This window comes from Penaeus vannamei, chromosome 5 (assembly GCF_042767895.1).
Source record: "Penaeus vannamei isolate JL-2024 chromosome 5, ASM4276789v1, whole genome shotgun sequence".
NCBI classification, from domain to species: domain Eukaryota; kingdom Metazoa; phylum Arthropoda; class Malacostraca; order Decapoda; family Penaeidae; genus Penaeus; species Penaeus vannamei.
Genome location: NC_091553.1, coordinates 11,031,696 through 11,044,195, shown reverse-complemented (window position 1 = coordinate 11,044,195; position 12,500 = coordinate 11,031,696). Strand labels below are relative to the sequence as shown.

The following is a 12,500-nucleotide window of genomic DNA, read 5'->3' as shown; positions in this document are numbered from 1 at the left end:
ATAAAAATGCCTTATAAAAGCTATAAAACACATAAAATAGCCCAGAAAATGCAATTTTAAATATGTGAATTCCTCTTTACCAAGTGCAATTCAGTAAGTTTCCTATGAATAGATTAGGAATTCTGATTGTTTGTCCAACATACTGATGGTTTAAAACTTGTTTTAAATGTTAAAAAGAATTGCATATAAATCATATTTAAATGCAAAATGTATCCACTATTATCACATAATATGAATGATGTAATATTTCAGCTTTTCACTGTAAATATGATCCTCATGTATAGTAAATGCTATAACTTTGTTGTGCCACAAGCAAGGATACTGTGTGAAGTGTCAATGTTCAGACCTGCTGTCCATACTGTTATGTAAGTTGCCATATATATGAAATAAAAAGTAAATATATTGGTGGCCAAGTAACTGAGACTGAGTTCACTGTATGGTGGTTATGGAAGTTTACCATCCTAATCAAAATGAGAAGTATGAATCATTTCAATTCAATGAAATAAAAAGTTTGATGTGTTTGTATCAAATCATTTTTTTTAATCAAATGGAATACAAAGGTGTAATAAATGTTTCATGAAATCTTTTCAACAAAACATTAAGTGATCCATTAGAAACTGCATAAGGTAACCTGGGCCTAGCTATGTGCTGAGGGAGGGAGTGGTGCCAATCTTTAACATTCTTAGGTCATATCATCAAGGATGCTCTCTTCCAAAAGCCAATCTCTTCCAAGACTAATATCCTTACTTCATTAAAGCTCAGCTTTCGAGATTTTAGGGGAGATTTTAGGATGGAAGCTGCTTTTTGAGGTTAGCATGCATAATAAAAAAATGGCACTAAACCTATTACAATTAATAGCATAAGTATGATGGCATTAATTAAGATGTAATAGAAACAAACAAACTGAATATCTGACACTTCCCAACAGCAATGTGAAATTATATATAAAAAAAGCATTGTATGTATGCAATATGAAATTATGTATAAAAAAGAGCATTATATATATGTTTTTTTATGTTTGTGTTCATCTTTAAATTGGGTATTGATTATATCTAGTATCAAATCTTACAAAAAGTGTCCCCTAAATGAAAATCCTCTCAAACTAACAATCAAAAAACCATCATATACTCAAAAAGTAACTATCTTGATACATTCCTATCAGATTGATTATCTGAATACAATGGGTCATGAACCTTCTTAGATACAAAATAAATCCGTTCTAAGCATTAAAAAAAATATGCTTCTACAAACTTAATTAAATGATTATGTGAATGATGAGAGTGGTGCAATAAACATGTTTACACATCATAAATGTCATTTACTGACTTTTTTAAAGTGAGTATAGATCAATGGCTAACACATCAAGATAATATAGGAAGTGAAGTTTTAGAATGATCTTTGGCTCTAAGATATAACTGGTGAAATATCCTAATTTCAAAATACAAGAAGGCAAGCCATACCCTGAGCCTGTCGAGAGTGTAGTGATCCTCCTTCAGCCTCCAGAAGCGTTGTTTTCTCATCTGTTACTTCAGTCGCTATTAAGGTCGGATCAAACTTTGGTGTTGCTCGACCCTCTGGTACTGCACTTGGCCTGTAAAGAACACAGAGTGAAAATCCTGGTCAGGTTGAATGTATACCATGAAAATGTTCATTCCTACATTATCCATACAGTCTGATGCCTGATAATCATAGTTTCACTAAGGCATATTTTAGTTAGTGGCATTTCAAGAGCTCAGTTTCCCATATCAGAAGACATAAATTATTATCAAATATCAAAGGGCATAAATAAAGTGTTAGATTGAAAAAGTTACCACTTACACAGGAATAAAAATGAAGATAAATTACTTTTAACACATATAAAAAGACATATGAAGCAATAAAATCATATTTTTCTTATCAAAAATCATAAAATTATGAGTATCCCAAATTATAAATAGTAAAAACACAAAAATGTACCCGGAGGTAATTATGTGATATGTAATAGTAAAGAATGTGGAGATGAAATGTGGGAAAAGAAAACAGGGGGGGGAGATAAAATATTCCATACAGTGCCAGAATTACTTATTTACACTCAGTACATTCACTCACAAGAAGAAAGAGGCAAAGAAATACAACTATGTGATTGACTCAGGGAGAGGAGGGTCAACAATGGGACCAGGAGTATGAGTGATGTCAGAAGTGTGGCTGAAAGAGTACAAGATACATTAGTGGGCAATGCATTTGTCTCAGCATTAATAGGAAAGCTAATTTTCGACAGGCTTTACACAATGAACAGTATTGTCGTATACAGTCATGGTGAAGAGAACTAATGGAGTTGACCTCTTGGCTACGAGTTCCCCTCCAAAAGAACCTCAGGGTTCATAGTGAATCCTGAGAGTGACTGATAACCAAAAGATTTATGTTAGTCTCCCTAGACCAGAACTCCTCATAGCCAATACCTTGATGGTAGGTCATCCAGGACATAGGACTAAAATAGCATATACCCTGACTCTGGATATTAGAAACCAAGAAACTCTGGCTGAATGCCATCATGCCAAAACACTATAGCTTATGGCTGTAAAATATACTCACCACACAGCAAAAACTGTATACTGACCTGTAATTAAATGTTGGACGTGCCTGCTTGTTTCTAAATGTTTGTTCCATCAATAGTGGCATGTACAATGCATTCTTCCACTGCCTACTTAGTACCACTACACCCTGTGATAAAAAATAATAACCAATTACTATAACAGAAACTTTCTTAAGAAAGGATTTATTAGGGTAGGAGTGAGCAGAACCTGCCTGCAGCCCTTCAAACTCATAGGTGCTAGCAAAACTGTATATAGCTACAAATTTGAGGAAGGAGATATGACTGAAGGTTGCCTTAACTAGGCCACTTTTGTGATAAGGGAGACAAGAGCTCAAATATATGAATTTATTTTTGAGGTGGAATTCCCCATACAAGAAATTACAATCAAGATAAAGATCCCTAACATATAAAAGCATACAAAACATAGTTTGTAAAAGAAGATTATAACCAAGAAACAGACAAAGTATCATAAATATGAGAAAAGGACAAGAGATTGTTATTGTTATAATATGATCATAACATCTTTATCGACCAATATGAGAAACACTTTCTTAAATCATCTCCGTTTCATATAATACCTGTCTCAGAGTAGCAAGCTTGGGAAGATGCTGTGGTGTCAGGTTGCTCTCAATGGTGCGTGAAGATGACTGCAGAACATAGCGACGTAACACTGTGCACAACTGACATGAAGGATCTTCTTGAAGAGTCTGACTAAGGGGCATCAGCTTGACATACTTATTCTGAAACAGTAGATAACATCATTGATCTTAATGAATACTACTAATAAACAAACTGAATAAAATTAAATACACTGCATATTCTGCCTTAACAAAATTAACTAAAGTCAATTGCTGTGCTCCTATACACAAACCTTAACAGGTACATGCAGACTCTGCACATCAAGAGCTTCTGCCATGAGGGAAGCCATAACCCCCAGTCTGCGAATCTCTGAGGCATGCAGAAACTGGATGACTGCAACAGTGAGTCGGTCACTTGGGTTCATCCAAGCATTGATTGAGGGAGATGCTGTGCTAAGCAAATTCCAGTCCAGTCTAGGAAAAAAGTGAGGAAAAGATAAGGTTGGAAATTATATTTTCACATACTAAGTTCAGACAACTTTTTACAAATATTTTAATGCACTAACTACATCTAATATATCTCATATAAATAATGAAAGATGTCCTACCCAATATTGTCAATATCTAAAATATTTACCTTGTGAAATCAATTTTCTTAGTGAAAGGAGTGTGAGGGGGGGCAGCAAAATTGAACCAAACAGTTCTCAATTCCACCATGAATGATGTAATATCACGTTTGTCTTTTGTCTGAAAAATAAGTATGTACTTAGGAATAACAGGATATGGGTCATTCATACAATAACTATGATATTTTGTCAAAGCATCTTTGCCTGTAAACCTAATGTTAGCCAACTCCACCTACAATATTTATATGTAACTCTTCTAAATGGTCTAAGAACTTTTCTCAAGTAATTTTAAGATGATACATTGAACTGAAGTATATGAACATTCAAGAAGACCTAAGAAAATTACATCTAACCATAATGGCTGATTACAAATAATTTGTCAAAGACTGTAATTCAGATCACACATCTGAATACTACTGTTTTACTTCAAAGAAATAAAGAGATAAAAACCTTACCTGTACTACAGGTAAATCTTTCACACTTTCATTGGCAGCAGATGAATTGGAATGGGGGACTCCAGAATGACTTGACATGTTAGACATCTGCGAGACAGAAGACGATCCTAGTCGTTCAGAAAACTCCTTGCGGATCTCAGGTACTGGCTTTGTAGGCTCATTAGTGGCAGTTCCTGGCGCAGAACTTGAGCTCTGACCAGCACCACTAAATGCTGATGTGGTTGCTCCATTGTTTCCTCCTGCTGTAGTGCCATCAAGCTTCCCTCCTTCAGGCTGCTGGCCAAATCCCTTTCTCTTTACAGCTCTGGAGAATGTATTAAAGAATTTACGGATTTCATTTTTCATTACACATCTGAGCCTTTATAACATAAATACTATAAGATTATTTCCTAACGAAGTTATACTTAAGGCCATATACAAATCAATATCAGATAACACAGATTTTTGCTACTTACTATCCTAAAACTACCTTTCTTTGCAATGCAACAACTCAAGATCATTAAAAACAAGACATAAAGCAGTATACCTTAATGCAACATTCTCCAAGCCTGCCTCAAACATAATGAAACCCATTCTGTCATCCTCCATAACTGGGGTTCCTGCTGAGCCTCCATTGTCTCCTTCCTCGCTGTTCACACGAGCACAGCGCTTGAAGGTAAACAACACCTGGGAGAAATAATAATGTCCATTAACTGACCTCTAGAAAAGTAGTCCCGGAAGAGTAAACTTATTAGCCAATACCTTTTTCACTTTTTGTATATGTTCTAAAATCAAAAGCAGCAAGTGTTCTTTTACTGTTCCATAAACTTACTTTAGATCTGTGGTTTGGTACTGCTGTTATACTAGCATCCTTTAGCAAAACACTTTCATTCTTGAGGCGTCTCAGCTGAACATGCATCTTGTTCACATCAACAGACATCATATTTTCCTCCTGCTGTTTCTCAGATGTCTCAATGTAAACTGGTTCTGCTAGTAAATCAACTGCATGTCTTGCTTTACCTTTTCCCTTGAAGAGTAAAATTATGTATAATTATAATCAATATAAATAGATTTTGTCATGAATTACATAACAGACATATACAACACAAAAAGAAACCATTATGCCTCTACTATCAATTATTTTTCTCATTTCAGTACTATGGAGTGTACCCTGTTCAGCCAAATCATAAAAGATGCAATCTAGTGCAGCATGACTAGACAAAAGCCAGGTGAGTTTATGAAATGAAAACAAGTAAAGAATGAATACTGTAAAAATCACAAACAAAGCAATAAAGAGCAGAGTAGAGAAACGTAAATATGCCCACGGCCCTTTTGCTGCATTACTTCTTCAGAGCAATATTTCACTTACAAAATAAAACATCAAACTTTATGAACACATTTTTGCTGATTATTTACATCTTACCAAGAATAATCTAGTAAGACAATGGTACCATATTGACATCTACTTATAAGACCATAAATCAAAACAAACTGAAAATAAAGAGTTATAAAGTTTATCCAATATCAGAAGCAATTCCCATTAATGTTGAGGTGCTCTAGACCAGTGGTTCTTAACTTTTGTTCCGTGAGTCATTCTCAAGGGTTCAGTGGAGGTCACTTCTGTTCACCCCACTTGTATGATTTGAGACATGCAAAGTTTATGTTTTGTTTTGTTTTGTTTTTTGAACACATTGATTCTGTGTGCAACTGATGCATAGTTCATTTTGTGCACTAGCAAAACAAAACTTGCAGTGTTCTGTATCTCTGACATGGTTAGGAAACACTGCTCTAGACTGAGTTATTATGAATGTTTGGATTCCTTCGGTCAAACTATGTATTATGCAAATGTTTACTATATACAAGCAACTATAAGCATTATTGCCCTTTCACATTATCCATGGTAAATTTCGTAAAAGACTGAAAATAATACTGATAACCTATATCATGGTTACAAATAGATAAGTCTAGCATGAAAACTGACAACCATGATTAAACGTGCATTCATCTAATATCTTAAACACTAGCTGTCCAAGCTGTATTCAGACTGAAGCAAGATATGAATAGTGTGAGAAGATGCATAAAAAAGTACACATCAACCAACAAACAACTGATGCAGAATGATATCAAAGACACATTTAACACTAAGGTTGACTGAACAAACAATATCACAACAATAAAAAATGTTGAGAAAGGGAGATAATCATGATAAATTGCCATCCAAGACATCATGGGGAATTATACTTTACCTTCTTTTGCATAACAGGATCATGCGGATTCCTCATGTACATGTGGACTGACTTTTTTGACTGGTGCCCAGAATAAAACTGAAGGCTAACATTATCTAGGCACACAGAAAATAAAGACACACATGTCAAGTCCCTTATGTTATCTAGGGCAGAGAATGATATAACCTCCTCTACCACGGATGCCTGGAGTAGTGTAATGTTCACCTGATTGAAGAAAAACATTTATTAAAAACAATCTTTCATTTATTTCTAATTCTAATTTCTTATGAAAATATATACAAATCTGTATCAATAAATGAAAAATACAAAAATCAACATCAACACAAAAAATCTAAAAAAAGAGAGGGTTCAACAAAAGCATTTCCACATATTTGTTTTTTACTCTCCTTTTTGAATTTGATAATTTTCTATGATGTACATTTTTGCCTCATGGCTCTTTGTTTTAAAGTAAAGCAATGTCATTCCCCACAATGTTTTTCCTACATGTTGATTTTCTTAAACATCATTTCCCAAAATGTTTTTCTTAATTGCTGATATTTTTCAAACACTGTTCCCTACAATGTCTTTCCTATATATTGACATATTTCGATCATCATTCCCCACAGTGTTTTTCGTATATTTTGATATTTTAGTAAATTCAACCAAACACCCCCTTTAACAACAAAGATGGAAAAATGTCTATCAACTCTGGTTAAACACCTTAACCTGATGGTGCCGGGGATGGCATGTATCTATATGAATTTAATTTATTACTTGTCTTCACAGAAAGATGGCTCCACAAGTACAGCTGACCCAATTATGAGCAGTCTCTAACCTGTTTACCCTTTCCTTGATTTTCAAGAATATCTTCTGGTATTGCTTTTAGTAATGTCAAGAACACTAATAATGATTATGTTTATAATAAAAATAACAGCACTGGCATTGATATCATTCGCAAACAAATAAAATACTTCCAACAAACTCAAGGAAAGATGAAATCAGGTGAGGTCACAGGGTCTACTAATTGTCTCCTTTTGCCTAAGTACTTGCAGAGCCATCTCTGTTCAGAAACATCTCACAAAACATTACAACAGTAAAGACAACATTTTCCTCGCTACAGAGAGTTAACCACATTATACAATGATTCATACACCATTAGCAGCAAGGACATTTCACAAAACATTACTACAGCAAAGACAACATTTTCCTCGCTACAGAGAGTTAAACACATCAATGATACATACACCATTAGCAGTCTACCAGTTTCATGGAATCGCAATACATTACAAAATAAAATAGAAAAAGTTTCTGCATCTTATTTTTGTGTATTTTCACAATATTTCCAATTCTAATCCAGAATAATAACACGAAGAAAACTGTAAATTGTTCTCTGTAATATCATTTGCTTGACTGAAGGCTACTATTCCTGGTACAGTAAAATCATACTAGCAACCCAAGGGTTCATCAAAATGAAGTCAACACACTTGCCTCTGTTGTATATTTGAAGATGATCATTCTGTGTCAAAGATTTGATTATCATATTCAGCTCACAACATTTTCATACTTACCCGTGGCACTGTGACTTGCCCCTGCATTTGCTTGAAACAACTCTCCTGATAGGTTGTGCTTAGGACTGCTGATTGTTCAGGTGTTCCCGCTACTTTTTTATCCCTAAGCCGAGACCAGTACATGTAACGTTCCTTTTTGAGGGTATTCTGACCCGCAACTGCAGACAATGACTTCATGTGTGCACGGTTGATAATTGACATAGGATGCAGTTGCTCCATCACTGGTGTTAAAGCCTTTAAAGAAAAAATAAAAGTAATGCCATTAGCATTCATAAGTTCATACATACACAAATATTTTAGTCTCATTTAGTATGAAACAGTGGAACTAGAAGAACAATTAACAGATAATGGAAGGGGCACAGGAAGAGAAAGGCAAGGGAGCACAGATGGTTAATTACATCAAACCAAAATCACTTAGCTTGTAAAATTTTACTTACCTCAATAAAGAGTTGAGCAGATTCTAAAGCCATTGGGGACAGTGTTATGTCTATATCCTTCTTCAGCTTCACTACCACAGTGGTACGCGTAGTATTAGCATCGCATACCCCACCAACCACCTCCTGCAATCAATTGTACACTTAACCAAGCTTGAATTGACAATAACCCCCAGAGACAGCTCAGAGAGGTTGCCTGTCTTTTTATTTAATATCCATAAACTGTTTAGAAAAGAAAATAAATAAAAATCACATTCTATTCCAGCAATCTTAAATCAAGTACCTGTGAATCCTCATGACCCATCTCATCCTGTGTATCTCCCCATGTGAATATCGGAGTATCCCAGGTATAAGGGTGTGAAGGTGTGCGACCTGATGGGGGAGGAGGAGACCTTGGGGGGGCCAATCTTCCACTGTCAACCATCCTGATAGCTGTGAAGCCTTCGCTTATTTTCTCAAAAACTGGAATATGACATTCCGGAGCTCCACAATTGCAGGCCTTGAAGCTTGGCATCGGTGTGTCCCAATTCATACATCGAAGCTAAAATGACATGAACAGCATTGAGAAGATGAAGCAAATATTACAACTGTATAAGTTGAAAATCTATACATCAATTTTAACAAAGCATAATATATGGAAAATAGTAGCAAACAAAACTGAAAATATTACATTAATTCCAGTAATATCCCCATTATCAATATGTTATTACTGATACTTACTTCACTGGTAACAAAAAGAACAACTGTATCTACAGTATCCAATAATAAAAAAGCACACAATTCTTTTTTTTTACATTAACAGTATCAGTATATACCTGCATGTTTCAAACATTTTCTCCATAAAAATGCATCAAAAAACATTGTTCTACACAATATATAAGAGGAAAGCTGAAAAGCGAATAGTCAGGATTTGGGACGGAAGAATAAACAAGAAAAGTGTCTATAAAGTTTCAGAGAATCTTGAATTATCTAGTAGTGGAAATGAAACATTTAGCTAATAAGAAAAATTAACAGGATTTCAGATAATTGTTATAATAATTTGAAAATATGATTAAACACTGCCTAAAAACAACAAAAAAAAACTCATCATACTTGAGTCATGTGGTTAATATAGGAAGACATGAGAAGTGGAGAATCAGTAATTGGTTTGTTGAGTTGCATGTGAAGATCTACTAGTGCAATGTCCTCTTGAGATGAAACTGCAGATATGAAGGATGTGCTAGATACACTTCCAACCTCAGAACTGCTATCTCCACTGCAGTCCAGTGATGCCTGTTCCAAAACAAAGGTTATCATCTTGAAAAATACAATGCTGACTCTAAAATCACTTCGCCATTGTTCTATCAGTTTAGTACAGATAAGAAAACATTCCTTATCTAAAAACATACTTTTCACAAAATTAATCAGCATCTATAGGTACTAATTTATTTTGCATGAATCAGTACCCATTTCCCTTGAGATTTCATTACCTGAATCCTCTCCCTCTTCTTCCTGGATCTCTTTGGTTGGTGGTATTCAGATCCTCTTGAAGACTCAGAACCAAGCGAGTGCAGGAGGGATGCTTGGCTGTGGTCTAGGCATGGACTGTGACCACTGCTGCTACAACTGCTTGTGCTTCTGCTACTATCATGTCTACTTCTACTACAGGAAGATGATTGGTTTTTGTAGCCTTCCTCAGTACTAGAAAAGGTTCATACAAATGAAATTTGATTGTAAGTAAAAAATATATATACATTCATTAAAATCAACTAAAATTCCACTTTCAAACTACCCTTCTGCATTCCAATTAAGTACACAATATTTTTTCCTGTAACATCCCAAAAGCATTATAAATCTACACTACTAATAGAAAAAATCTAGTCCCAGAGGCATAAGACCTGAAAAACATCTGAAACATAAATCAATTCCCATAAAAAACAATGTTGTATAGAACAAGAATCATAATACACACCTATGATAACTTCCAGAACTGATAGTAAGTTTACTGGGGTCATGATGTGGAGTTGGAGGTGTTGATGTTTCACTGGAGAGATCAGTCCTCATCTGTGAATGCTGATCTTCCAGTACTGGCTGCAGGCTCAGTTGAGATGATACTCTTGACAATGTTCCTTCTCCATTTCCAATGACAGTCATCTGGCAAAAACAGATCCGATATTGACCTTCTCCAAAATTTGCCTGCTTAATGAAATTGTACTGATATATGGATAAGCAAATGTTGGACATTTCACAAAACTAAGTACATAAGCACAAGAAAATACTCATAAGGTTCTAAACAGTCTTAGAAATATCCTTGACCTCATGAAGTAGTTTTTGCTCCACTTACTTGATCTTCGTTGGCTGAAAAAAAAGCTTCTGACTGTGTCTCACTACCAATAGAGATGGTCCTTTGCACACTAGTCAAAAGACTCTGCTGACTAGACAGTGACTGCTTTGAATTAGACTCTCTCATTCCACTCACTGACAGCCTGGGACCACTGGCTGCATGCAGTGGCAGTTCTGTTTGTAGAGACAGACTAGATGGCATCTTTGACTGCCTTGCACTATTCACATTATCCACAGACCGTCTTAGGTCTGACAGACTACCAGGGGACGCTCCAGGTACACCCAGAACCACATCCTTGGATTCATCAGCTCCCTTGGGGCTCCTGGACTCCATATCTACTATATGGTGGTCTGAATCATGGCTAGTAACTGAGACTTCCCTCTGGTAATGGTGTCGTGGGTTTAGTCTATCTGTACAGTGTATATCTGAAACATGATGGAGTGCACTGTTTCCACGATGTATATCTGCTGGAGTGGCTGGAGATGCACTCTTCATGTAGCCAGAGCTAAGAGCATAGTGATCTTTACTAGTAGTTGCATGCGAGTCATACTGGCTCTGAGACAAATCAGAATATGCTCCACTCTGAAATACAAGCTGACCTTCCTGAAGGATACTTTGGCCATAACCAGGGTCCTCTGTTCTCTCATTCACTCTGAAATACAAAGACAGCAGATATAAATTCTCACATAGCAGTTGCACTTCTTTGATAATATCAAAGATGCAAAGTTATCACATCATTCTCTCTGGAACTATAACATCATCCACAATATTCACAATACCTATCATCAGCATCTATGATGATAATCATCATTATCATCCTGATAATCATAATGATTATCATAATGATTCTGATAATCATTATGATTTAATCATTATGATGATCAATATCATCATAATCATCACCATAAGCACAATGATAAGCACCTGCATAGTCATCACCATCGGGTTATAAAGGTTTATAGTTCATAGTGCAATGCTTGTGGATACCCAGGAGTAGCTGGGTACAATCATTTTGTAAACAATTTTCAATATTTTCATTTGTATCATTTATTATGGAAAACAACAGCAGATCACACTTATTACACTGTGAATAATTAAAACAAGAAATAATAATTGCAGGGTTGGCTGTGTGAAACTTAAAAATTACCAAAAAAGTAGAAACAAAAAAAATCTATAACAGCATCAGAGCTCCCCAAATAATCAAACCTACCTTAACTGGGCTATATTCAAGCCATTATAAAAGTCTTGTTTACCAGGCTTGAAGAACAGCAAACCATTCCTGTTGTTTCCAAAGAAGGCACAGCCTCCAACACAGCCGCACTTGCCAAAGACCTGCGCAGATACTTTGGTGGTCTCCTGAGCCCAGAGGAACCACAGACGTTTTGTCTTTTCATCATGCAGTTTAAGGAACCTGCAAGAAGGGAAAAAAATGTGAGGCTGGTAGAGTTTGTACATTTTGAATTGGTTCTGAATGTGCCTTGTAAAGAAATATAAAATATTAAATAATAATGTTTTACAGAAAAGCAGTACATTTGAAAAGGAGGAGCTAAAGGAGGAGGAAAAAGAGCAAAAGAAAGACTTCACTTTTTAAGTCTAAGTACCAAGCAGTGATATCAAAATATATTCCTTACTTGTGTTGGATAAGCTGCATGTCATGGTGCAAGACATCCATACTGGTTGCTGCATCAACATACACTGGCCCCAGCATAACAGCAGAGGACTCAAGCCAAACATCAGAAT

At 35.6% G+C, this 12,500-nt stretch overlaps 1 protein-coding gene across 2 annotated transcripts in view; it reads right to left on the bottom strand.

Moving 5' to 3' along the window:
- Positions 1-1,270: 1,270 nt before the first annotated feature.
- Positions 1,271-12,500, bottom strand: part of LOC113820407 (bridge-like lipid transfer protein family member 1) — a 33,982-nt gene continuing 22,752 nt past the window's right edge. Inside the window, exons 21-38 of one of the 2 annotated variants that reach the window (XM_070121862.1) lie at positions 12,392-12,500; positions 11,971-12,171; positions 10,761-11,412; positions 10,389-10,570; positions 9,907-10,078; positions 9,530-9,709; positions 8,721-8,978; positions 8,441-8,563; positions 8,004-8,237; positions 6,457-6,660; positions 5,043-5,237; positions 4,758-4,897; positions 4,232-4,535; positions 3,788-3,897; positions 3,444-3,624; positions 3,151-3,312; positions 2,597-2,700; positions 1,271-1,591 (exon numbers count right to left, since the gene is read on the bottom strand). The exon at positions 12,392-12,500 is cut by the window's right edge and continues 208 nt beyond it. In XM_070121862.1, coding sequence (XP_069977963.1) covers positions 1,435-1,591; positions 2,597-2,700; positions 3,151-3,312; positions 3,444-3,624; positions 3,788-3,897; positions 4,232-4,535; positions 4,758-4,897; positions 5,043-5,237; positions 6,457-6,660; positions 8,004-8,237; positions 8,441-8,563; positions 8,721-8,978; positions 9,530-9,709; positions 9,907-10,078; positions 10,389-10,570; positions 10,761-11,412; positions 11,971-12,171; positions 12,392-12,500 — 3,668 coding nt within the window. In that variant the 3' untranslated portion in view covers positions 1,271-1,434. Of the gene's footprint in view, positions 1,592-2,596; positions 2,701-3,150; positions 3,313-3,443; positions 3,625-3,787; positions 3,898-4,231; positions 4,536-4,757; positions 4,898-5,042; positions 5,238-6,456; positions 6,661-8,003; positions 8,238-8,440; positions 8,564-8,720; positions 8,979-9,529; positions 9,710-9,906; positions 10,118-10,388; positions 10,571-10,760; positions 11,413-11,970; positions 12,172-12,391 lie in introns of both variants that reach the window. The other variant, XM_070121861.1, reaches the window with a different exon arrangement.